Below are 24186 nucleotides of genomic sequence, written 5' to 3'. Positions count from 1 at the left end.
AGCCACAGTCAATGGTTTTTATTGAGACAAGGCTGTGTCCCCTGGCCAGGCTCCATCCCACAGCCACAGCAGTCCTTTCACACACAGCTCAGCCCACAGGGCTCTATTCATCCTCCCGGGGCCGCTGTCACGTCCAAATCTGAGGGGAGAGAGGGAAAAAAAAGGAAACATTGACTTAGGGGGAAAGATGGCAGAGAAACCACCTGAAAGCACTTAAAATTTGTGCTCTGCACTTCCCCCCGGGCTCTGGGAGGGAAGGAGGGGGACAAGGAAGAGGGGGAAATCTGCAAGTGAAAAACACACTTGTTTTTCCACATCAGCTGCTGGGAACCCCTCTGTGTCTGACACCCTCCCTGGGACCTTCACGAGATGATCTTCAAGGTCCCTTCCAACCCAAACCATGCTGGGTGGGTGCCCACAGAGGCCTGACTCCCCCCAAAACCAAAGCCATTCCCAGCATCCACCCACCTGCCTCGTTGTATTCCACGGATTTCAGGAAGAGCCCCGAGGCCGGGGCCATGATATTGGGAGGAAAAGCCAGGGCATCTTTGACCTCCAGCAGCTCCTTCACGTGATGAGGTGCCAACCTCCCCATGCCAACTGCAACCAGAGCCCCCACCATCCTCCTGACCTGGGAAAACAGAGGCCACGGCTCAGAAGCTGCCCTGGAGAAACTCCAAAGCAGATGAGGAACTTCTGTCCAGACCCTTGTTTTAGGTTGCACTGAAGTACCTCAAGTCACAGCCCACCCAGGCTCATCCATCAGGGTCCAAGCCAGCCCTGGCTGCCCCTTGTGTACCTTTGGCATCACATAATCCCCCCCCAGAGAGCACTTCCAGTGCTCACTTTACCTCTTCAGAAAGTTCATCACCCCTTAAGAGTCCCTGAGCTCTCCCCAGCAGCCACAGCAACCCCAAAATCTGCAAGAAAAGCTGTTCTTTCCCCTTTTAGCAGGGATGGCAGGGGCTGCCTGGGTTGGGTGACACACTCAGCCTGCCTGCAACGTGCAGTGGAACCTTCTCAGTGCCCAAAGCTGGGTGGTGGGGAAGGCAAAAGAACCAGTAAAATCACCCCATTTCTTTTAAGTCCTTCCCTGCAACTAAAGACATTCACTAAAGACCTGCAACACAAGGATCTCCAGCCCCACAGCAGTGCCTTGGAGCAAGGCTTTGCTCTCCTCACACGTGGGAAGGGAGCTGAGCAGGGGCTGCTTTCAGCTCCAGAAACAACAGCAGCCCCCACACAGGGTCTGTGGCAGGAACCTCACGTGCCTGGTGGGGAGCTGAGCTCACAGGTTTCAACACACAAGCAACACTTTTCAGGTGGAGGATTATGCAGGGACTTTGTTTCTCTCTCAGAAAGCCAGAAAAGAGGGAGGAGGAAAAAAAAAAATATCACCCAAATAGGACATCCCACCAGCAAACTGGTATTTCACACACCTCTGCTTGTCACAGCTTCCCTTCCCTCCCTCCACACCCAGCAATTCCAGACCTGGTGGGCTGGCAGAGATTTCACACCTCAGTGCTCACCTCCTGCACAAACAGCCCTCACACCTCAGCATCCTCCTGGCTGAGAAAACTCCTCCTGTATCCCCAGGAGGGCCAAGATTTGGAGCTGCCAATGCCACCTGCACACCAAATGCTGCCTCTCCATCCCTGGTTCTCCACCCCTAATTCTCCATCCCTGGTTCTCCATCCATAGTTCTCCACCCCTAATTCTCCATCCTCCTGATTCTCCATCTCTAATTCTCCATCCCTAATTCTCCATCCTTAATTCTCCCTGTGTGGTGGCTACAAACATCAGTTATTTGGACTAAACAAACACTCATTCCCTGGATGCCCTTTCAGAGCTCTCCAAACCCTTCCCTGCAGTGCTGGGATGAATCACTGCTCGGAGTTTCTGATCCACTGGCATTTACTAAAGAATAAACCAAACCCCACTAAGGTCATGTTTATCCCTGGTAAGGAGGAAGGTCCAACAAGCCAAGAGATATTTATCCAGAGGCAAGTGCTGGCTCTCCTTGTGTGCTCTGATCTTGGAGTGCCCAGAGCCTGCCTGCAGGATCCTCCACATCTGTTATTTTATCCACCCTCACTAGAGGTCATTGCATGCCACGACTTCAGTTGTGATGTCTCCACACTCAAGAGTCAGCTGGAAAAAAAACCCCACACACTAATGGTCCACATCCTGAACAGCCACGTGTTTGGTGTCTCCCCTCTTCTGCAGGGCATTCAGAAAAAAAAAGTATATATAAAAAAAAAAAAGGTTTTGGGGTGGTTTTTAATAATGAAACCATCCAGATTTCAGTATTTATAGACCCCATATGAGTGAGAGCAGAGGTTCACCTCAGCCTGGTCTCCTCTTTATGATGGAGGGCAGAAGCAGATGCATTTTCTCCTTGTCACCAGAGCACCTGAAGGAGCAGATCCCTGCTGGGTCTCAAGCCCTTCCCAAGCACATTGTTGTTCTTCCCCTGCTCCCATCCAGACACCTCCTGCCACAGCTCCCAGAGCTGTTGCTTGGCACAGGATAAAAAACAAACTGGGTTTGTCAAAACAGGATAAAAAATAGCTGCTTGCTGTTCCCACAAAACACCCCCTCTCCTCCAAAAAAACAACAAGCCCTCTCCTGCCTGTTCTCTGCCTCCAGAGTGTGACCAAGGGCTGGAGAGGCAGAGTGAGAGCAGCTCTTCCCTAACGAGGTGATGCCTGAAGTTGGGAAGAGAGAGTCTCCCCTGAGGATCCCAGCAAACCCCCAGGGGAGTTATTTCAAAGGAATAACTGCAGAGATGCTGCAGTTGTGCTGCAGAGCCCAAGTCAGGCCTTCCCACTGAGAGTCACTTCACGCTCCAAAGCCAGGGACTAAAATTCCAGGCAGCCTTTGCCGGGCCCAGCGCCATCCAGCAGAGCAGGAACACATGTCTGCTGGGTTTTACCACCCCACTGCAGGGACAAGGACTGTGGAGAACAAAACCTTCCATCCTCCCACACGAGTTTGTGAGGCTGGACAATCATTTTAGGCACGAACCAAAGAGATCCTGGTTCCAATGGATCAAAGGGGACAGATCCTTGACCTCACTGCTGCCCCAGGGTCCCTGTGAGTGTCACACAGCTGGAACAGCAGCTCTGCAAGAGATGGAGCCACACAGGGGTGGAACTTTGCTAAAACAATCCATATTTATAGAGGCAGCAACACTCTGGTTCTTGGGAGACAAAGTGTTTGCTGGACACGGCCCCAGACCTACCTGTCGGTAAAGAAACGACCTGCCCCTGATCTTCACCTCCCAGAACTCCAGAGCCCTAAAGAAAGCCAAATAAAAATAAAGAAAAAGGCATTCAAAAATCACATTTCAAACGGTTCTTTCACCCACAGATGAAGTAAATGTCAAAGATGAACATGAGGACAGCGGGGCAGCTGCACTGCCCCCCGTTTGGAAGCCCAGGCTGCTCCTTGGCTGCTCAGACACAGAGGTTTTCTGGGATGAAACAATTCCTACCTGCTTGGCACATTCCTGGTTTTATGACCTTCCTGCTGCCTTAAGTGTAACCTTCCTGTCCTCAGCAGAACCCCTCAAATAAAAGGGAAAAGGGCAACCCCAAACCGAGGTGCACCTGAGCAGCAGCCAAGGCACTGCTGGGCTGAGGGATTCAGCCTGGATATTCCCTGGAGAAAGGGAGAAACCACCAGTCATAGCAAAAAAAACCACCATTCCTTCAGAGGTGGTTTGAGGGAATCACGTGCTCCTGCTTCCAGGAATTGCAGGATGGATTCCAACCCTCAGCAGTGCCCACCGTGGCATCCACGTGCCACTGGAAAGGGTCAGGAGCCAGGAGATGGGCCTGAGGGATCTGGTTGGAGCAGGAAAACAGGCAGTGGCAGACAAGGAAACACTTCCAGAGCGGGAATGGGAATATTTGGGGATGGATGGAGCAAATGTGTTCATACAAACATCATTTTTCCAGGAATTTTTATGGTAGCAACCAACATTCCCTATAAGAACTCTCCTGAGGGTAACCACTCCAACACTTCACTGGCACCTGTTAAACCTTTTACAAGCTGTTTTCTAACTATTTTTGCATTTTTCTAACTAATTTTTTGCATTTTTCCAACCTTTTTTGCATTTTTCCAAACCATTTTTGCATTTTTCTAACTCCTTTTGGACTGTGTTAAGTCTATCACAAAGACCCAAACCCCACAGCTTTTGTCTCCAAATCAGAAAGCTCCTGGTCGTGGTTATCACTGCCCAAGGATTCCAAGGGAGTTAAATGCCATTATGCTCCTCAAAGCCATTCCTTTTTCAGCCTAAACATTCATTAAACCAATTAATATTGACACGTTACAAAAATGACTCACTGTAAAACCCCAAGTTTGGCTGCATGTGTCACCAAAACCAAAAATATTCCATCAGGAGCTGGTTTGATGCTTTGCAGAGCACTTTTTGGGTTTGTTTTCTCTCCCTTTCGAGCTGTTTTTGGCCTCCTGTGGGATGGGTTCCTGCAGCAAGTTATGCAAAAACCAGCAATTTCCGTGTTTTACGTTAAAATTGGAGACATAAAATATGTTTTAAATCTCAGAGATCAGTCCAGTGACAATAGCAGGGCTGGATTTGAGGTCCATTTGGTGATCTTGAGAGACTCTTAATGGTTATTTTCAGGTGAGCTCAGGACTCTGCTACTTCCAGGGCTCATCCTAAAGGACAAAAATGGAATTTGAGACAGACAAATTTTGCTTTCAAGCTGAAACACAACAGTGAGAGAAGCCAGCAGGAAAGCAGAAGTCACGTTCAGATGATGAATATCCATGATCTTTCTGGGAAAAAACTTGAGTTTCTGCTGGAGAGAGAATGCATTCAGCCACTTCATTTCAATACTTGCAAGACCTGGTCCTGAGAGAACCTGATACTCAACTATCTGTTGTTTATGTAATTACTGAGGAATATTGGATTTCAGCACCATCCCCTGGGAAGGCAGGAGGAGTTGGTGGTGTGAACTGAGTGGATCTGCACAACCACAGCACTCACCCAGGTGTTGGGTGGGTTTTTCCCTAAATTTCCAGCCTTTAGGCAAAGCCAGGACGGCAGCAGGGGAGGGGGGGGAAATAAAAAAGAAGTCTAATCCCTTGGCAGAGCTGGTTTTTAGCAACCAAAATGAGTGTACAGAGCTGGTTTTTAGCAACCAAAATGAGTGTAAAGTGCTGGAAGCACCTCACAGGAACTGCTCCCTGCCAGATTCCAGCCACCAGTTCAGAACATCCAGCCTTTCACGGACAACAACTGGACCAGTTTCCCTTGCCCTTGTTCCTGCTCATCTTTCTCCCTGAGGACTGCTTACCTATTAGCCTGAAGGGCTCTTCCTGGACTGACTGAGGGAGAGGCTCAGAGGGACTGATAGAAGTGTGTAATATTGTATATATAGTTGCCTTTAGGTTGTACAGTATTTATTTTGTATAGTAATAAATGTATAATAAATGTATGTACTTCCCCTTCCCTTTACAGAGGTGTCTGCCTGAAAGTTTCCCTTCAGTGCTGAGATAAAATTGTGGGAAGGGGTGGGGGAAGCCTGGAAACTGGATTATGGATTTTTTTGTGGTGGCTTAAACCACCACGTTTTTGGGGAGGAGAGGGAAAGACACGGTCCTTTCCAAGGTGTCACTCAGCAGAGCCCCGGCACAGGATCAGTCCCCAAAACAGGGCTGGGAGCAGCTTTTCAGCTCAGAAAAGACTTTTGGTGGGTCTCTGGGCTCTCACCTGTGCTCGTAGTGGTGGGCTAGGAAGCCAGCTGAAGGCTGGATGTCCAGCTGGAAGATGGTCCTGACCGGAGACGTGAATTCCGCCTCGGAGTGGAGGGAGCGGAAGGTGCTGAAGTCGTGGGTTCCCACCAGGAATTGCGCTGCCTCCTGCATGGCAGGGACGTTCAGGGGGCTGGAATTAAACACACACAGCCAAGGGAAAGGAGCATCAGGTGGGACCAGAATGTTAGAGGGGGTCAAAGTCCAATGAATCCACAAAACTTGGCACAGATTTCACCCTGTGGCACCGCAGAAACATTTTGATGGAGTCTGTCTTGCAACGGCCCAAACCACAAACCAAAATGCCAAATGACCTGAGCTCTGAAGGTATTCAAAGCCCCAGCCTTGGAGGGCTGGCAGGCACAGGCACACAACATCTAATTCTGCACTTTCCTATTTATTTTTCCCTTCCACAGCAGTTGGAAAGTCAGCAGTTTAATGTTAGGGCAATGTCATCTTCATTCCTCTCCTAAGGCAGCTGGAATTACATTTTTTCCCATTACCCACAACTGTTACCCCATAATAGTGCTGATGAAAAGACCACAACTGGCTACAAACCTGGTTTTCTACAATGCCTAAGAAAACTCCAGGTTTCTTGAACGTGTGTTTATCTCAGTACAACATAAACTAAAGGAACAATAACAAATCATCTTCTGGGCTTTGTTTGCTTTTTTTTCCTCACCCACTGTTTATCATGCCCTCAGATTTTGTATTTTTCTTTAACGGCACTGAATTTGTTTTTCTTCCCCTGTGTACACACAAGCATTGATTTGTTATGACTCGGTGGTTACTGCAAGAACACAAGTGAACACTGAGCCTGATACCCTGATTTATTATTGTAGGGTTGCTCAGAGCCACTGAGGGGTTGCTCAAACGCTCAGGGAATGAGAGAGGAGATTTAGAGAAATAGGGGAAAATAAATAATGAAAGAATTTTCGGGCTGCACATAAAAAGTCTCACCTCAAACTCTGGGAGCTGCTGGGTGAAGCATTTCTGCCACTCTGCATCACACCAGAGCCCTGCTCCTTCAGGCTGGGCAAACTGGGAAGGTCAGCTGAGGAAATGCTCATCCCTCCCACGGGCAGGGACACACAAAATCCCTTCCCCAGAGCCAGGGAGTGTCTCAGCAGTGCTGGGAGTGCTCAGGTGACAGGGACACCCAAAGGAGCTGGGGGGGTCAGGGCTCAGGGAACACAACCTGGGGCATTTCCCTGTGGAAATCCTGGCAGTACAAACAGGGAACGAGGTCTCACCTGTGGAAATTGGCCCCCAAAAGCCTTTCACAGAATCATAGAATTATTTGGGTTGGGAAAGCCCTCCCAGACCCTCGAGTCCAACAAGACCCCCACCTTGTTCCCCAGCCCAGAGCACTGAGTGCCATGTCCAGCCCTTCCCTGGACACCTCCAGGGGTGGGGACTCCAAACCTCCCTGGGACTCCAAACCTTCCAGTGTCTGACCACCCTTTCCATGAGGAAATTTTTACCTAATATCCAACCTGACCCTCCCCTGGCACAGCTCGAGGCCATTCCCTCTCATCCCATCCCTTGTTCCCTGGGAGCAGAGCCCGACCCCCCCCGGCTCCCCCCTCCTGTCAGGGAATTGTGGAGAGCAAGAAGGTCCCCCCTGAGCCTCCTTTTCTCCAGGCTGAGCCCCCCCAGCTCCCTCAGCTGCTCCTCACGGGACTCTTCCTTTCTTCCCAGAGTGTTCTGAGGTGGGATATTCCACGGCAGACACTCACCCTCCGGCAGGAGCCCAGCACAGATCCCGCTCGAACACGGGCACCTGGGAATGGTGGGCACAGCCCAGCAACAGCCTGTAAATGTAGGTCCTGGACAGGGCAGAGAAGCGGGCGTGGAAGCTGCTGGGCACTCGGTGGGCACTCAGGATGCTGCAGGGACAGAGATGGACAGAAAGGTCAGGTATTAATTCAAAAGCTTTTGTGTGGTCGCCACATAGATGAGAACTTAAAAATCACCCAGTTCCACCCAGGGACACCTTCCACTGTCCCAGGTTGCTCCAACCTGGCCTTGGACACTTCCAGGGATGGGGCAGCCACAGCTTCCCTGGGCAACCTGTGCCAGGGCCTGCCCACCCTCACAGGGAAGGATTTCTTCCTAATGTCTAATCTACACCTACTGTCTGTAACCTCCTCTGAACCCACTCCCCCTTGTCCTGTCGCTGCAGTCCTGGTGAAATCTCATTTTCCTGACAGCCAGTGACCAGGGACTTGCACCTGAAGGCTGCCACAGGCATCTCTTAACTAAAAGAAGGCAGAAGAGCCTTTTGGCATCAGACACACTGACTTTGGGTCATCCCTCAACATGTTTTGGGGACGCTCACACCATCACAGGAGGCTGAGACTGATCTGTTGAGAAATGGCAGCCAACAGAGTGTGATTTGTGCTTGCAGAGTGGAACCAAACACCTCCCCCAGCCCATCAAACTGCACCTCACCTCTGGCTGAGGGCACACACGAGCTCCTGGCAGCACCTCCAGGTGAGGAGCACACCTTACACCACACCTCACCCTCCTGCTCCTGTGAGCCCAAACTGAGTGGGAACGACCCCCCAAAAACAACAACAGCAACAGACACCTCTGTGCTCACTCCCAAGGGCAGCTCAGAGCAGATGGAGACAGTTGTAAGTAGGTCACCCCCCTGCCACCTCCCCCTCCAAGACACAGCAGTGAAAGTAAAGGTGAATCCCCCCGTCCCCGAGGTGGAGTCTGACTGAAAGCAGCAGAATGACCCCTCTCACTTCACAGGAACATCCCCAAAGCCCTTTTCTGCACTTGTCTCCTCATCTCCCACTGGCTCCAGGCAGTTGACTCAAGAAGGAGCTTTCCAGGCAGCTGAACTTCCCTTCCATAAGGGAAGTTTTTTTTCTTCCATAAGGGAAGTTTTTTTTCTTCCATAAGGGAGGGTTTTTTTCTTCCCTAAGCAGCAGGGAGGAATTGTGTTTCCCCAGGCCAATGCCACCACACACAGCCAGGAGGGAGGGCACAGGGGCTGTCAGAGAAAAACTCCCTTCTCCCCTGGCAAGGGAGAAAACAGAGCTTCCCTGTGTCTCTGCACCTCCCCCAAAGTGTAATCCCAGCAGCTTTTGCTGGATTTGACTCTCCCCCATCCCAGAGCAGTGGCTCCTTCTCATTCTGCAGGGAGCAAAGAGTCCCTGGGACACAGCAGCACCTCCCTGCAGGTGTTCCTTTGCAAGATGCCTCTCCTTAGAGGGTAGTTTTTTTCTCCTGCTGTTTGTCCTTCTGCCTTTGGAATTTGGCAGAGGGAGGAGAAGGGACCCAGACAGGGTCAAAAAAAAAAAAAAATAGGATACCATTTGGGAGCACGTAACAGTCAAATCTATTTATTTACTTTAAAAAGGTTGGTGCTTGGGGGATTTTTGCCAGCTCAAGTGCCTCTGGCTCACAGCCCTTCACTGCAAAGGCTCAGACCACAGAAGAAGAAATTAAAGCTGAGCCACAGGCCTCCACAAAGATTTGCAATAACAAGCCCAGGAGATTCCTTCACTGCTGTAAACCATCAGGAGAAATGCAAACTACATCCTCCAGGCCTGCAGTGGAGCCTGAACCCAGGACCTCCAGCCTCTTCTAAACACAATAATAAAATTATTACACTTATTTTCCTCTGCCTACATGCCTCCACAAGCATATCATCTATCCTGAGCTTCTCTTGTTAACACTTTTGTGATTTTTATTAAATAACCATCCTTTTAGGGTGATTCTTTCAGAGCAACCTATTTATGCTCACATAATTCTTCAAGTCAGGCATCCTTTCCTGCCTCTCCAACCAGATGCAATTGCTGCCAGAGATTCCTTCCAGCTAGGAATATTCCAGCAGCTACAATTTCAGGCCCTGTTCAGATCCCATTTTTTTTTTGAAATAATGGTAAATAAAAACTCATGGCATTCCTCACCTTTCCAACAGAGCCTGAATTTCAGAGGAGGTCGAAGGGAAAAAAAAAAAGCCCAAAGACATGTAACTGGAAATGACAATGTATTAGACAAAGAAGTCCCCCAGAAGCACATCCTGCTCTCCCCTCTGACAGCAGAACCCCAAAGCCAATTTGCAGGAGGTGGGAGGAATCTGTCTTGTCACTCAGACAACTTTCACTGTGTGCTTACAAAACCAAACCAGAAACAGGAGGTGCGAGTCTGCTCCTGGCATTTAAGAGACAGCAAAGTCCTCCTAAAATTACCCCATCTCCGAAACACACTCTGATCTTCGAGGACAAGATCCTTTCCCATATGTTTTGCAAGCTTAAAAGGCAGATCAGTCCACAGAGGAGACCCAGCACCCCACAAAGGAGGTTATTGTGGCTGATGGAACAGTCAGCCCGCTTGGAATCTCGTTTCCCTTCCAAGCTCCACCACCAACAATGTGTTCTCACAAAGATCCCTCTCTCCATCACCCCCTGCTTGCAAACCACATGAAAGTTTGGAAGTTCTCTCTTGGGCACGAGGAGAGAATTCTTCTTGGCAGAGCAGGATCTGCAGAGGGAGGGGGTGGGTGCTGAGCACACGTGGGCTCATGCCCAGCACCGGTTCCTTAATGGGAAGCAGAAGAACCATTTTGGAAAGGTTGAGCCCCAGGGAGAAGGAAAAACTTCCTGATTAACTCAGGCTGGCTGAGCAGGGCTGGGGTGTATTTATCAGAAGGTATCACCTCCTGAAAGCTGTCAGATCTCAGGGTGAGACAAAGAACTCCTGTGAGATCCCACTGCTCCTTCCTTTTGGAGATGGTCTCTGGTTTAAACCTTCTTCAGCAGCGATCCTGGTTGCTCTTAGGACAAGCCTAACTATAACTATGGGTCTGTGTGACTTCCAGCAGGGTCACAACAGCACTTTTAGCTCTCTAGGACAACTTATTCCATTAAAGCTCAACAACATCTCTCGCAGTTACAGCCCCAAATTCAGGGAGGAGAGCAAATTCAGCCCCAAATTCAGGGAAGAGAGCAAATTCAGCCCCAAATTCAGGGAAGAGAGCAAATTCAGCCCCAAATTCAGGGAAGAGAGCAAATTCAGCCCCAAATTCAGGGAAGAGAGCAGATTCAGCCCCAAATTCAGGGAAGAGAGCAGATTCAGCCCCAAATTCAGGGAAGAGAGCAAATTCAGCCCCAAATTCAGGGAAGAGAGACTGAGATTCAGTGGCTGGGGATGCTCAGAACACACTAATCATTACAGACAGACTCCCTGGCTGTAAAATCAGAGAGTTTTGCTCCCAAACTGCTCTAGTCTTTTAAGGAAGGAAACCAAAACCATGACCTACTTCACGTTCCCTGTTACTGCTAAAACATCCAGAAAGGTTTTGACTTACAGGGAGCACCGAGCCTGACCTAGTTTTCAGTCTGAGCAAAAATTAACAACCCCAAACCCCTGCACAAGTCAAATTCTATTTCACAATATTATTTTTAATTCTGGAAAGAGACCATCTCCAGCCCCACCCCGGAGCAGCTGCTTCAGACTCTTTGCACATATGTCAGGGAAGGTGAAAGCTGTCAAGGGACAGGAACTCCCAGTCAGCTCGAGAGAGAGATTTGCCTCGTGGCCTCTCACTGAGGAGGAATTGAGCTGCTCCTTTCAGAGGAACTGGATTTGTAAGTGCACAGCTGTCAGTCCTTTATGACCATGCTAATATTCCACCTCAGGTTTTTGGGGTGCAGGACCTGACTTGTTCCTGGGTGGCTGTCCCTGGGCTGTGGGGTAAGAGCAGTGGAAACAGGATTGGCTTTTCCTTCAGGTGCCCCCTGTGAAACCTTTGCCTTAACGCTCCAAACTGCCAAAACACATTTTTTGCAAATAAGGTGCAGGGGGAGGGAAAAATTCCCTGATGGGTTTCTGGGGGCTGACAATCATGGGTTTCTAGCCTGAGCCACACTCTGTATGGAGCTCAAGCAGCATAAGAGCCATCTAACTCCCCATCTAACCCCGACCCTTAGGCTGAGCTCACCTGCTCAGACACAGCACAGGAGGGTTTCATGGAGGGGCAGCAACACCTGAGCTAACATGGACAGTCAGGATCAAAGGGAAAAGGCAGGGTGGCCTTATGCTGTTCCTAAAACTGTCTGGGGACTGCCAGAGGAACTGCAAACACCAGGGGAAAAGGTCAGATAAAGCACCACAACAAACAGCCACTAACAGGAACTATGTGTCTGTAGATGTAAGGCGCTCACAGTGCCTTCCTGCCCTCTTTCCTGAGCTCAGATTCCATGGATTTCACTTCCTCTTCCCCTTCACCCTCTGATGGCTCCCCTGGTGCTCGTTCAGAGGTGAAAGAATGCAGCTGGCTGAGACAGCTGCTGCAGCTCCTGCTCCAGCTGAGATCCCAAAGAGAGAAGGTCCCCCACTGTATTCCAACAATGCAAGGCATCACTGACACACAGCTCCAGAAATGCTGCAGGACACTGGGAAACCCAATCCTGAGGCCAGGAGAGCTACAGGCACCAAACTCCTCTTTGGCACAGACCTACAGAAGGTGCACAAGTGGGAGCCCAGTCACCACAGACCTTCCCACAGCAGCAAGTGCCAAGCCACCAGTGTCACACACACACACCCATGACCATCAGCACAGGCTGGAATTTGTTCCCTGGAGTCACTGTGCCCTCTGGACATGCCACAGCAGAGTCCCTCCACCTTGCATCACACAGCACATGGGCTTGGGAAGGGCCACTGGACCAAAAGGTGATCCCTGCAGCCCCTCCCTGAGTCTGGAGAAGCTGTGCCAGGGGCTGCTGAACTCCACAGCACTTGCACCCATGAAAGAACCTCCTGGGAAAAGGGCAAAACCATCACCCACCTCCCTCAGAGCCCAACCTATCTGAGCAACCTGCCCATTCAGAGCTGGATTTGTGGCCCTGGAGAACCAGAATCCTCCCTTGCAAAACCAAGAATGATGTCAGGCCCCAAATCCCAGGCTTTGCTCTGTCAGCATTTGGGGCAGCACAAAGGAGAGATTAGGAAATAAAGCTGCCTGGGTGGAGCAGGCAGGGGGAGTGGAGCTCCCAGTTCTCACAACAATCCCCTCCCTGGGGTGGGCAGGGGGTGCTTTCATGTCCCGAGCCCTTGCTCTGCCATGGGGACTTTGCTCCCATAATCTTCCTTTATGTCCATGTCACCAGACACCAGGAGGGTGACAGTCCCATGAAATGGGGAACCTGAGGCCTTGGAGTAATCACCAACCTTGTGCCCAAATTCTTTTGCTCACCTCAACACCTCCTATAAACTACCCCCCTTCAACACCTCCCATAAACTACCCCCCTTCTTGCACAACACTCTGAAGTGCTTTGACCCTCTCCACCTGTGCCTTGAAGAGTTTTTACTTATGCAAATAAGACAAAGTAACACAGGAAAGAACAGAGCTGAGCAAAGCAGCTGCTGGCAAATGATATCTTGATTCTTTGACACGGCACAGATTTGGCTTTTAGGCTAAAAAATCCCACTGTTTCATTCAATTTGCACTTTAAGCACGAAAAGCTAAAAGTTCTTCATGTCTGGGGAAGAACCAGAAGTGACACCTGACAGAGAACACACAACAACTCGGGGAGAAAATCAAAGAACGTGAAATTCAATCCACCTTTTGAAACCCTCACAAGGTGTGAAGTAATTAATGTTGTAATTGATGCACATTCCTAACAGAAAACGTTGATTTCATGATTATTTCCTAAGTCTCCGGCAGAGTAAACTCACTCTGAAACTCTGCAAGAAATAATAACTGAAAGCTGTCACGCTTCGTGTTCTGATGGTTTTTGTTAATTATATATTATTATAGAGCTAAAAATAATTGTAATTAACATAATTAATAACATGAGGGGTTTTTTAATTAACTACTTTAATTGTAATTGTAGTAAAAACACACGTGCAAGAGGGTGATTTACCAACCCAGGCCAGGGGAAAATCCCCCCCGTGTGTGAAGGTGGGGGATCATCCCTGCATTTCCTCCCTTCCCCAAGAAAGGCAAAAGAAGAGATTTTGGACTTGGCAGCGACTCACCGGATGGGCTCGGGCCTGAGGTGCTTGTTGAGGCTGGAGAGGAGCTGTTCCTCACTGAAATGGGGCTTCCCTGGGCCCCTCTGGATGTCCAGGTGGGCGGCGTTGCAGAGCGCGTGGACCCCCGTGTCCGTCCGGCTGGAGATGCGGAACTTGATGGGAGCGCTGGCCTTGAGGCTCTCTGCTGCCTTCTGAAAGCCAACAGGAGGGGGGGTCAGCAGCACTGGGCTCACCTGGAGCCAGCTGGGGAAAAAAAAACCATCCTCCTCCCTGCTCAGCACGTGTTATTGCCCGGGCAGAGAAGGAATCTGGAGTTACCGAGGGCAAAGGAGGTGATGGAGAGGGGCCTGTTTGGGGGACTCATCCCAGCACCAGTGGCTTTTCACTTTGTGCCCTGAAATCACCTCAAACAGAACACCCAAAATGCCACATGAGCTTCCCTTCATGCAGAAAATAAAAGTAAAAACGCTCATCTCCCTGTCCTTTGCCTTGTGTCGTTGGGTGAGTGAGAAACAAGACAGAGGATCAACTATTCAAACCAACCATCCTTGAAAACCCAGGCCCTTAAAGGGATGGAAACCAGCCAAGACACCAGCCAAGGTGTCTGAAGGAGCTCAGGCTGCAGCCTTTGCTTGCACTGCAGGCCAGGATGGTGTAAAATGCTGGGGTTGGTGCTGCAGGCAGAAGTTCTTTTCCAGCCACAATGGGAAGAACACACTTCCATGAGCTGTGGAGAACACAGGAGCCAGAGCAGGGGCAGCACAGCACTGAGGGAATGCATTTATTGGTCCCACTGAGAAATATCTATATATACAGAGCTAAGAATCAAGAACACAGCTCTCAAAACCCACCAGCAGTGAGGAGCTGACACTGAGCTGTCCCAGCAGCTACAACCAACCACAGCACAAACAGGATGGGTTTTACTCATATTTTTCCCTAAATATTCCTCAAGAGTAGTTTTCTTCAGGAGCCAAGAGCTGCCTTAACATTCAGGTGATGCCTCACTCGCCCCAAGACCTCTGGCACAGCAGGGCTAAAGCAGAAAACAACAAACTTAATTACAGCATCAGCGAGTTCAAGCTTCTTAGAGCCCCAAACCCCCTAAAATCACACTGCAGCTGAGATGCCCTTTAAAAATTAGTCAGCAAAATGCACTGCAAAAAGATCCTCGAGGTCCTGCCTATGGATTTTGGCAGGGATTTGCTGGAGGATCCACCTGTGGCTCTGATTGTTGTTTCCCTTTCCCAGCTGTTCCTCTCCACGCAGCTGGTTTTTATCCCCTTTTTTATTCTGCCTTTCCCTTCTGCCCACTGACTGGAAAAACAACTGGGGGAATTAACTAAAGGTTCCTGCTGGGTAAGTAAATAAACCCCTGCTAAATGAGTCACTAATAAGGTGTCTTTTAATCAAGATTCACACTCAAACAAGAGCGAGGAGAAGAGATGCAAGAAGAGATGAGGGCAGGCCCTGAGACAGAAAATCCAGTGAAAATTGTTACAGGCAATAAGTGAAGCGTTTTTGAAAGACTGAAAACCCACAAAAGAAGGCAGAAAACCAGAAGGATGACTAGAAATTTCCTTCCCTTTCCCATCCCCACTCCTGAGCAGCGAAGCCAGCGGTGGTCTTTATTAGATTTTAATTTGGTACAAGAGCCAGAAAAAGTTTTGAACTGCTGACTCACAAACACCTTCCAGACTCCAATTTGAGCAGTTCAGGATTCTGGGCTCTCAGAAATGTACAGTTAAAACACAGAGGAAGGCAGGAAGAAAAATGTCCCCAAGCTGCAGGGGGAGGCCTGGGAAACAGAACAAAACTGATTTTTCCCCTTCCTAATCCTTCTGTTTGGAGTTCACATGTGGCTACAATTAACAATGAAAAATCTTTATTTATCACCCTTAAGCAGAGAGAAGCAGACAGAAATGAAATAGTTTTCTGGAGCAGACCTTGGCTTGTGCCTCAGCAATTTGTCTTAAAGCAGGAGCTGATTTTAAGAGCAAAGTTTCTGAGATGTTTGGGTGTCACAGGCTCCTCCCTTCCTCCACCCTCTTCTCCCCCTCCTTTCTCATCAGACAAAAACCAGCCAGTGGAAACAAGAGTTGAAAGAGAGAGAACAGGAGAGAACATGGAAAACATCCTCTTTTTTTTTTTTTTTTTTGCTACAGGCTTGCAGAAGTTTGGATGCAGCAGTGCTTTGGATCCCACACTGCATCCCATTTCAGGCTGGATAATGAGAACACTGGATGTCTCCTCCTCTGCCAGGAGCTGAGCACTGCTGGAAATCAGGCTGGAGAGGGAGAAGGGATTGCAGACCCTGAGCCAGAGCTGGTTCTTTGCCCTGCCCAGGTCAGCCCCCAAACCCACAGAGGGGCCAGCACTGAAGGACACCTTCAACCAGAGGGATTTTCACAGCTGCCCTTGTCCAGCACCACGTCCCTGAGCATCCCAGGAGGGCTGTGACCACCACCACAGCTTGTGAAGCTGAAATCTTTGTGTGTGGATCCCTCCCCCAGCCCAGCAGGCACACAGCTGATCATATCCCACCAACTGCTGCCTCCAGTTTCAATTTTAATATTTCATTTAATTAGGCTGGGATGCAACCTCCTTAAAGAGAGAATTCCTGAACTGCTGAACTCCTTTGCAGGCAACTAAGAAGTGACCCTTCACCTATGCAAATGTCTCCTACCTGTGCCATCCAAAGTCCTTGGATCCCATAGGCAGCTGAAGGTTTCCTGCCCTGCTTCCTGTGGAATTTGATCTGTTATTATCCCCCACACTGCATTTCAAAAAAGGTGCATTATTTACATGGAGTAATTGCTTGGATAAGGACCAGTTTTTCCTGCCCTTTCAGTACAAACAGGCCCCTAAAAGAAGCAGGTCTTTCGTGTGAGGAACCCAAAAGGCTTCAGTGCTGTTAATCCAGATCCCCCTCCTGTCTGACATCCTCTGGGGATTCCTGGGGGGGAACTGAAGCAGGAGTTAAGCACCCAGCTCAAAGGAAATAAAGAAGACAGAGGAATGAAGGGGCTGGGTTGTCCTCCCTGTGCTCAGGGTTCACAGGTCTCTGCTCCCTTCTTTAAAGCCACAGAACATGCAAATATTCTCTTTAGCAGGTGCCACAAACACCAAAACCTTGGCTTGGTGCCTGCTGGAGGCCTTTCCCTGAGCCACATCTCACCCATTTGCATTTAACCTTCACTCCCAGAGTCTTTCCAGACAACCACATTCCTGGAGCATCCCAGGGTGCAAGTTTATCCCCCTGCTGTGCCAGTGATGCAGGGGAAAGTATTACTTGCACTTAGCAGGGCTGTCCTGCTAACAGCTTTCATTCATTAAGCACTTCCATATTTTGAATTCTGCTGAAATTTCCACTGCTGTGTGCCAGAGTGATGGGGATCCACCTTCCAAATTGCTGCTGTTACTCCCAGCTCAGTTCTCTTCTCACTCTGCACAAGAGAGGCAAGAGGAAGAGCAGCCCCACTAATGTACACCCTCTATGGTGGGGAAGCAAAAGTTCATCCCCTTCTCTCCCTGAAGCCTAAATTAAAAAAGAAAAATCCTGGAGATACTCAATCATCCACCTCTGCAGGCATTAGGAATGTCTTGGAAAAATAAGTGCCTGTTTCTCTCTCTCTCCCAGCAGCTGGATTGCTCCTGGTTTCATCCTGTGCAGTGGCCTCAGCAGCACAGACACATGGGGGGTGCTGCACTGCCTTTGCCAGGATTTATAAATGACAATGTTCTAATAAATAATAAACGTGCAAGCTTCTGGTTGCAAGTCATCCCAGCCTCCCTGACTCTCCCTGGGTGCTCTGTCAACTGAAACCAATTAAAAATCTCACCTGTTTGGAGTGGGATAGATAAAAGTTGAAGGGAAAGCTGAGAATGTGGATTCTGCTGGGAAAAAAAAAAAAGGTTTCCAAAGCAATCTCCTACGTCACTGAAATTATTATCAAAACAGAGGTTGAAGATGACAGTTCTCTTGGTCTGTTTTCCTTTCTTTCTTCCTCTTTTTTTTTTTTTCAGGGGGTTGGGAAGAGGGGAGGGCAGGAGGTTGTAGCAAAGCTGCCTTGCATAGTAAGGAGCTGGTGTATGTTCCTTCTCCCCTCTCCTCCTCCCTTTTCCTTTCATGAGGAATAATATCCTGGCCTTGGCACAAGGCTGCTGGCCAAAAAAAGAGCTTTGTGGGGGGAAGATTAGCTTTGGGCAGCATCCACCAGCACAATGGGAAGGAGCACACTCAGGAGAGATGGTACCAACCAGACACCAGAGGGAAGGTGAATCTGTGGATGCCACGAGGTGTTTGCCACAAACAGCCACTGACCCTGGCAAAAGGTGCTACATTTATAACAGGGATATATATATATATAATATATATATATTATAACAAGGGTCCTCCCTTTATAACAGGGATATTTGTGAGAGCTGAGACTAGAACATGAACTCCTGCATCTTAAAAGCTTCCACAAAGAACTGGAGGGAGCCAAGTCACAGGGCTAAAACGTCCTCCTCTGGGGAAACAAGCTCTGGGATTTGTTTTGGACCCATCACCAGCAACTTGGGCTTCCAAGGGCTTCGAGATAAATATGTTGTCTCCAGGAAAGAAATAAAGTGTTTTCTTGCAAAGCTCACCCCCCCCTCAAAGAGATATTAAAAGCTCCATCAAACATCTACATCTGTCCCAGAGCTAAAACAAGTCTCCACTTCCTCGTGCCAGTCCCAGGGCTCTGTTACAGAGCAGGACTGAGGACTGCAAAAGCTTCTGTGTCCTGTGTGATCCAGCATTTTACAGACACAGACCTTCTGCTCAGCAATTTTACCCCAGCACACACTCACACACCAACCACCCTTTCAACCAGGCAGTTGTTGAAACACAAGGTGTGCAGCTCACAGGTTGTTTCTGCTTGCCTGTAACTGCAAACAAATGTCTGAACATCTCTAGGATACAATAAAATTAATTAAACCTCCTTACAGGTTTAATTCTGCCCTTCCCTTCAGCTGCCTTCCTGGCTTTGGAAAGCAGTGAAGTTCAAGGCTGCACAGAAAAGGAGGAAGGAAGAGAAATTCCTACAGGCTCCAGAAGTTTTCTATTAGAGTTGCTTTGAGACTTCCCATGTGGTTCCAATAGACACAGCCCTGCTCAGCAGTGCCCAGCATCAATACCACCACATGAAAGCAAAGCACATAGCCCAGAACTGGCCTGCAAAGTGCTGATACTGTGAAAAGACAACACCAAATAAGCTCATGTTTTCCTTTTTTTCCCTTCTTCTTTTCTCCCCTAATAGCCCACCCTGCCCATCTGCCTGTTCAAACAGAGTTACTGGGATAATGCAAAACAACTGCTGGGCTCAGCCAAAGTCCTGGGGCTGAGGCACTGGATGGCTCAGAGGATGAGATAAATGAGATGGAAAGTCCTCTGGGCTCTTCTTTCAAGACCTGCACAATATTTATCCACTTTCTCTGCAACGGTCTCAGGCAAGAAGGCACAGAAATACACCCTGAGAACTCTTCTTCAAACCTTAATTCCTCACACTTTCCCCCTGCAGGCTGGGGAGGGAGGGCACACAGGAACTCCCACCCTCAGAGGTGTGGAAATGGTCACAGAGAGAGGCTGGGGGGGACAGCAGGTCCTTCTGGACCAGCCCTTCAACAACTCTGCTCTTCACAACATCAGGCTTGTAGCCAAGGCAGAGCACAGACTGTCCCAAACCAGCTTGGTGGGCACCCCACCTGCACACTGCTGCACTTGGGACCAAAAATGAGGTGCAAAAGGCTTGGCTGTTAACACACAGGTCTGATCTGACCCCCAGCAATCAGCCTGAACCTCCTCAACAACCCCTTCATCTTCTAAAAATGCACACACTTCATTTTGAACTGCACGATGCTTCCAAGACAAATAATGCAGCTTCCTTTTGATTCCTGCCCTGCCCCAGAACGTGGGATTCACCAGCAGCTTGTAATTAAATTACAACTGGATTACAATGCTCAGGTGTGCTGAGCTTTTACCCTACTTTGACCCATTTTCTACTACATTTTGCACGCTCACTCGGGTCCTGAAAGCCATTCTTGTATTCTGGGGGATCCCTGGGAGCAGCACAGGGAACAACCACGACAACAGGATCAGAACTTCTTTCCCCTGGCATATCAGAACTCCAAAAGAATGGGAACAGCAAGGAACAATGGACATCCTGCTGTGCTTTGTTCTGAAAACATCCATCAGAGGCATCCTCTCCCAGGAGGACACTGCATGGAGTTTCCAAAGCCATAAAGGATTTTGCCATGAACTAGAACTGGAATTGGGGCAGTTTTAAGAGCAAGGGGAGGCAAAGCCATGAGTCCTAAGGAAGCCTCACATGCTTAGGTACCTTCAGCACCTGAGCAGGGCCTCTCACAATCACAGTTCTGCACTCAGATGCCTCCATTTCAAGGCTCATCGAAGGGTTCACATCTTTTTCAGGATCACAATCTCCACAGTGACATCATTTCTAAAGCACTTGGGCTGTTTGGAACTTTACAGTGTTTAGCACTGTAGTTTTATTGAGTTTTATTGTAGTTTTATTGAGTGTCAGCCTCAAAATAACAGTTACCCTTGATAAAATCTGGAGCTGAGTAATGTGACCCCAGGAGCTTCATTCTAATGACAACGTGATTAGCAAGGACCTACCTCCAAATAATTCTGGACTCCAATCAGTGCCTGATCCCTCTTAGTCTCCATAACCCCACTGCAGAGCAAAACAAAGACAACAGTTATTGATATGTGTCAACACTCAAGGACTTGACACAGAGTTCACCAACACATCCAGAAGCCCATGGGGGTCTGTTTGCTTTTGGACCACCTGGATCTTCCCACAGAACTCGTGAACGGGCAGGAAAACTGATGCAGGGGTTACATGCAAGGAATGAGCCTGGAATTAAAATCACCCTTAAATTATTACCCTCTGAACTCTCCCTTCAGAGGGAGGCTGGCTGGGAGACAGGGCAGACAAATGACACCAGTTTGCAGATAAAACTATTTCAGGGCCAGGAGTCGGTTGCCAACTGCAGGTGCTTTTCTGTGAGGGCCATAGAGGGACTAAAAGACCACGAAGGCAGTTTGTGAGGAGCTTCCCTCTCTGCTGCAGAAATCACTGCCATTCCCACTGAAGAGATGGGAGAGACATCCCAAGGCTAAACCCACCCTACCTGGAACTCCTCAGAGTAATTTAGTGCCCACAGTGACCCAGACCACACACTGGGAACAAGCTGTGGAGTTTGGCACAGGGTGGTGTTGTTCTGTAACATCCTCACGAAGACAGGAACAGTTCCACGAGCTGGGGCTGCACAAGTTCTCCCACACACTTTGAGATGTGAACAGGCACAGCTCTACACGGGAGGTGTTTAAGGCCTGGGGAAATCCCAGCTCAGCCTGCAGGGATCACAGCCCACACATCACTTCACCTGCACCTCTGGGCAGCACAGGTACCTGAATGCTGAGAACTGCCTGAATGCAGAACAGTCAGGCACCACTGCAGGAAAAACAGCAACTTGCTCTTCCCTCCCCAGCCTGAGATAAGTTTCCCTTCTTCTCTTTCCTTTGACCTTTTCTCTTTGCTAATTTTATGCCTTTCCTGCCTGAACCACCCCCTCCCTCGCACTTCTGTGCACAGCAGGAAGCAGAGTCCAGCTCCCTTCGTGCTCCCACCTGCTCAGCAAGGGATCATCCCTCCCTAAACACTGTTCCCATCCATCCCTCCCCAAACACTGTTCCCATCCATCCCTCCCCAAACTCTGCTCTCACCCATCCCTCCCCAAACACTGTTCCCATCCATCCCTCCCCAAACTCTGCTCTCACCCATCCCTCCCCTGAACACCGCCCTCTCCAAACTGTGCCCTCCCCAGACTCTGCTCTCACCCATCCCTTCCCAAACTCTCTCCTCCCCAAACTCCGCCCTCCCCATCCCAGACCTGAACGCTATTCTCACCCATCAACCCCCCAAACCCTGCTCTCCCCAAACCCTGCTCTCCCCAAACCCTGCTCTCCCCAAACCCTGCTCTCCCCAAACCCTGCTCTCCCTAAACTCTGCCCTCCCTAAACTTTGCTCTCCCCAAACTCCGCTCTCCCCAAACTCCGCTCTCCCCAAACTCCGCTCTCCCCAAACTCCGCTCTCCCCAAACTCCGCTCTCCCCAAATTCTGCCCTCCCCAAACTCCGCTCTCCCCAAACTCCGCTCTCCCCAAATTCTGCCCTCCCCAAACTCCGCTCTCCCCAAACTCCGCTCTCCCCAAACTCCGCTCTCCCCAAACTCCGCTCTCCCCAAACTCCGCTCTCCCCATCCCTGCCCAGCTCTCCCAGTGCCGCCCCGGTCTCTGCCGCTCTCTCCGCGGGGGCACCTGGGCACGTACCTGTACCTGGTGCCAAAGTACTGAAAGAACACCAGGTACCGGGCCGGGGCACAGCCCATCTCTGCCGGGGGGCACCCCGGGACCCACCCCGGCACCCACCGGCCGGGCAGCACCGCCCCTTCCCCCGCTCGGCACCGCCGCTTCCGCCGCCGCCCGCGCCGGGGGGGCCGCGGGGACCGGGGTGGGAGGATGGGGCTGGAATGGGAGGATGGGGACCGGGGTGGGATGACGGGGACCGGGATGGGAGAATGGGGACCGGGATGGGAGAATGGGGACCGGGATGGGCGGGAGGGAACGGGATGGGCTCATGGGGAGCAGGATGGGATGATGGGGAGCGGCTTATGGGGACCGGGGTGGGCGGGGAGGAGCGGGATGGGAGGATGGGGAGCGGGATGGGAGGATAGGGAGCGGGATGGACGGGAGGGAGCGGGATGGGGTCATGGGGACCGTCATGGGAGGATAGGGAGCGGGATGGGCTCATGGGGAGCCGGATAGGTGGATGGGGACCGGGATGGGATGATGGGGACCGGGATGGGGTCATGGGGACCGGCATGGGCAGGGGGAGAGCGGGATGGGCTCATGGGGACTGGGATGGGGTCATGGGGAACGGTGTGGGGTGATGGAGACCGGCATGGGGTCATGGGGACCGGCATGGGTGGGGGGTGAACGGGATGGGATGATAGGGACCGGGACTGGGGACAGGCCAGTGGGGAGCAGGGGTGGAATGATGGGGACCAGGGGTGGAATGATGGGGAGCAGGGGTGGAATGACGGGGAGCAGGGATGGGCTGGTAGAGACCAGGGATCTGCTGATGGGGGCCGGGGATGTGCTGGTGGGAACACCTCACCCTCACAGGGTTTTCCTTCTACCTGGAGAAACCCAAGTGGCTGAAGGTGACCTGGGTGGTGAGCACGGGGAGCAAACCCCTCCGGAACCCTGGGATTCACCTCAGCTGCTCCTCAGCTCCTGCAGCTTAGTTGGACCAGAGAAAATAATAATTGTATTGATTTGACCTGTGAAACCCCATGAGGCCACAGGAGATCACCTTACCCCTTCTCCTGGCCTGGGAAGGGTTCTGCAGGGCTCATTGCCTTCCTGCCTTCCTCAGACCTGATAACTGTGGTTATTATCTAGAACTGATCAGCTGATAACCGTGTTAAACTATGTGACCCAGCTTTGGTTGCCTCAGCGTTTGCCATTGGAAACCACCAGAGCTTGACTCACTGTTTGTTTTTTGTCAATTCCTAACGGGATTTGATCCCTGGGGCCATTCCCAGCTCAGCATGGGGGCATCACTTACCTGTCAGTCTCCTCCCCCCCCCCAGGCAGAGGAGAATGTCAGAGAGTGAAAATGTTAAAGCAGGAATGTAACTCTCGCACAAAAAAAGTGGTTTATGGGGATGTGTCTCTGTGTCCAGCCCTGGGGCCTCTGGGATAAAGAGAACATGGAGCTGCTGGAGCAAGTCCAGAGGAGGCTACAGAGCTGCTCCAAGGGCTGGAGCTCCTCTGCTCTGGAGCCAGGCTGGGAGAGCTGGGAGGGTTCACCTGGAGAAGAGAAGGCTCCAGGGAGACCTGAGAGCCCCTTGCAGTGTCTAAAGGGGCTCCAGGAGAGCTGGAGAGGGACTTGGGACAAGGGCCTGGAGTGCAGGACAAGGGGAATGGCTTCCCACTGCCAGAGGGCAGGGATAGATGGGATATTGGGAAGTAATCCTTACCTGTGAGGGTGGGAGGCCCTGGCACAGGTTGCCCAGAGAAGCTGTGGCTGCCCCTGGATCCCTGGGAGTGTCCAAGACCAGGTTGGATGGGGCTTGGAGAACCTGAGTTCATGGAAGGTGTCCCTGCCCACGGCAGGGGGTGGGAACTGGATGATTTTTAAGGTCCCTTCCATTCCAAATCCCGCCAGCACAGGCATTTCAGGCAATCCCACATCCATGTATTTCAGCCTGCCTGTGGAAAGATGTGTTCAGGCAGCCACTGGCTGAGGGTAAATAACAGCTACGGGGACAAAAATAGGCAAAGATAA

General features: G+C 50.5%; 1 protein-coding gene across 3 annotated transcripts; it reads right to left on the bottom strand.

Moving 5' to 3' along the window:
- Nucleotides 1-3: 3 nt before the first annotated feature.
- PUSL1 (pseudouridine synthase like 1) lies at nucleotides 4-22272 on the bottom strand. 3 transcript variants are annotated; one of them, XM_039390862.1, is made up of 9 exons: nucleotides 22164-22233; nucleotides 20965-21187; nucleotides 20447-20504; nucleotides 13789-13976; nucleotides 7527-7676; nucleotides 5747-5920; nucleotides 3245-3299; nucleotides 469-631; nucleotides 4-139 (listed from the first exon to the last, which is right to left on the bottom strand). In XM_039390862.1, the coding sequence occupies exons 3-9, from the start codon at nucleotides 20495-20497 to the stop codon at nucleotides 108-110; spliced, it is 813 nt and encodes a 270-aa protein (XP_039246796.1). In that variant the 5' UTR covers nucleotides 20498-20504; nucleotides 20965-21187; nucleotides 22164-22233; the 3' UTR covers nucleotides 4-107. The 3 variants fall into 3 exon arrangements, with proteins under 3 accessions (XP_039246796.1, XP_027584397.1, XP_039246795.1); XM_027728596.2 differs by lacking the exon at nucleotides 20965-21187 and having other exon boundaries at nucleotides 22164-22272; XM_039390861.1 differs by lacking the exon at nucleotides 20965-21187 and having other exon boundaries at nucleotides 13789-13973; nucleotides 22164-22272.
- Nucleotides 22273-24186: the final 1914 nt, after the last annotated feature.

The sequence above is a fragment of the Pipra filicauda genome, unplaced genomic scaffold (genome assembly GCF_003945595.2).
Source record: "Pipra filicauda isolate LSUMZ 115617 unplaced genomic scaffold, ASM394559v2 scaffold87_size3191425_pilon, whole genome shotgun sequence".
Lineage (NCBI taxonomy): Eukaryota > Metazoa > Chordata > Aves > Passeriformes > Pipridae > Pipra > Pipra filicauda.
This window is presented reverse-complemented; position numbering and strand designations above follow the sequence as displayed.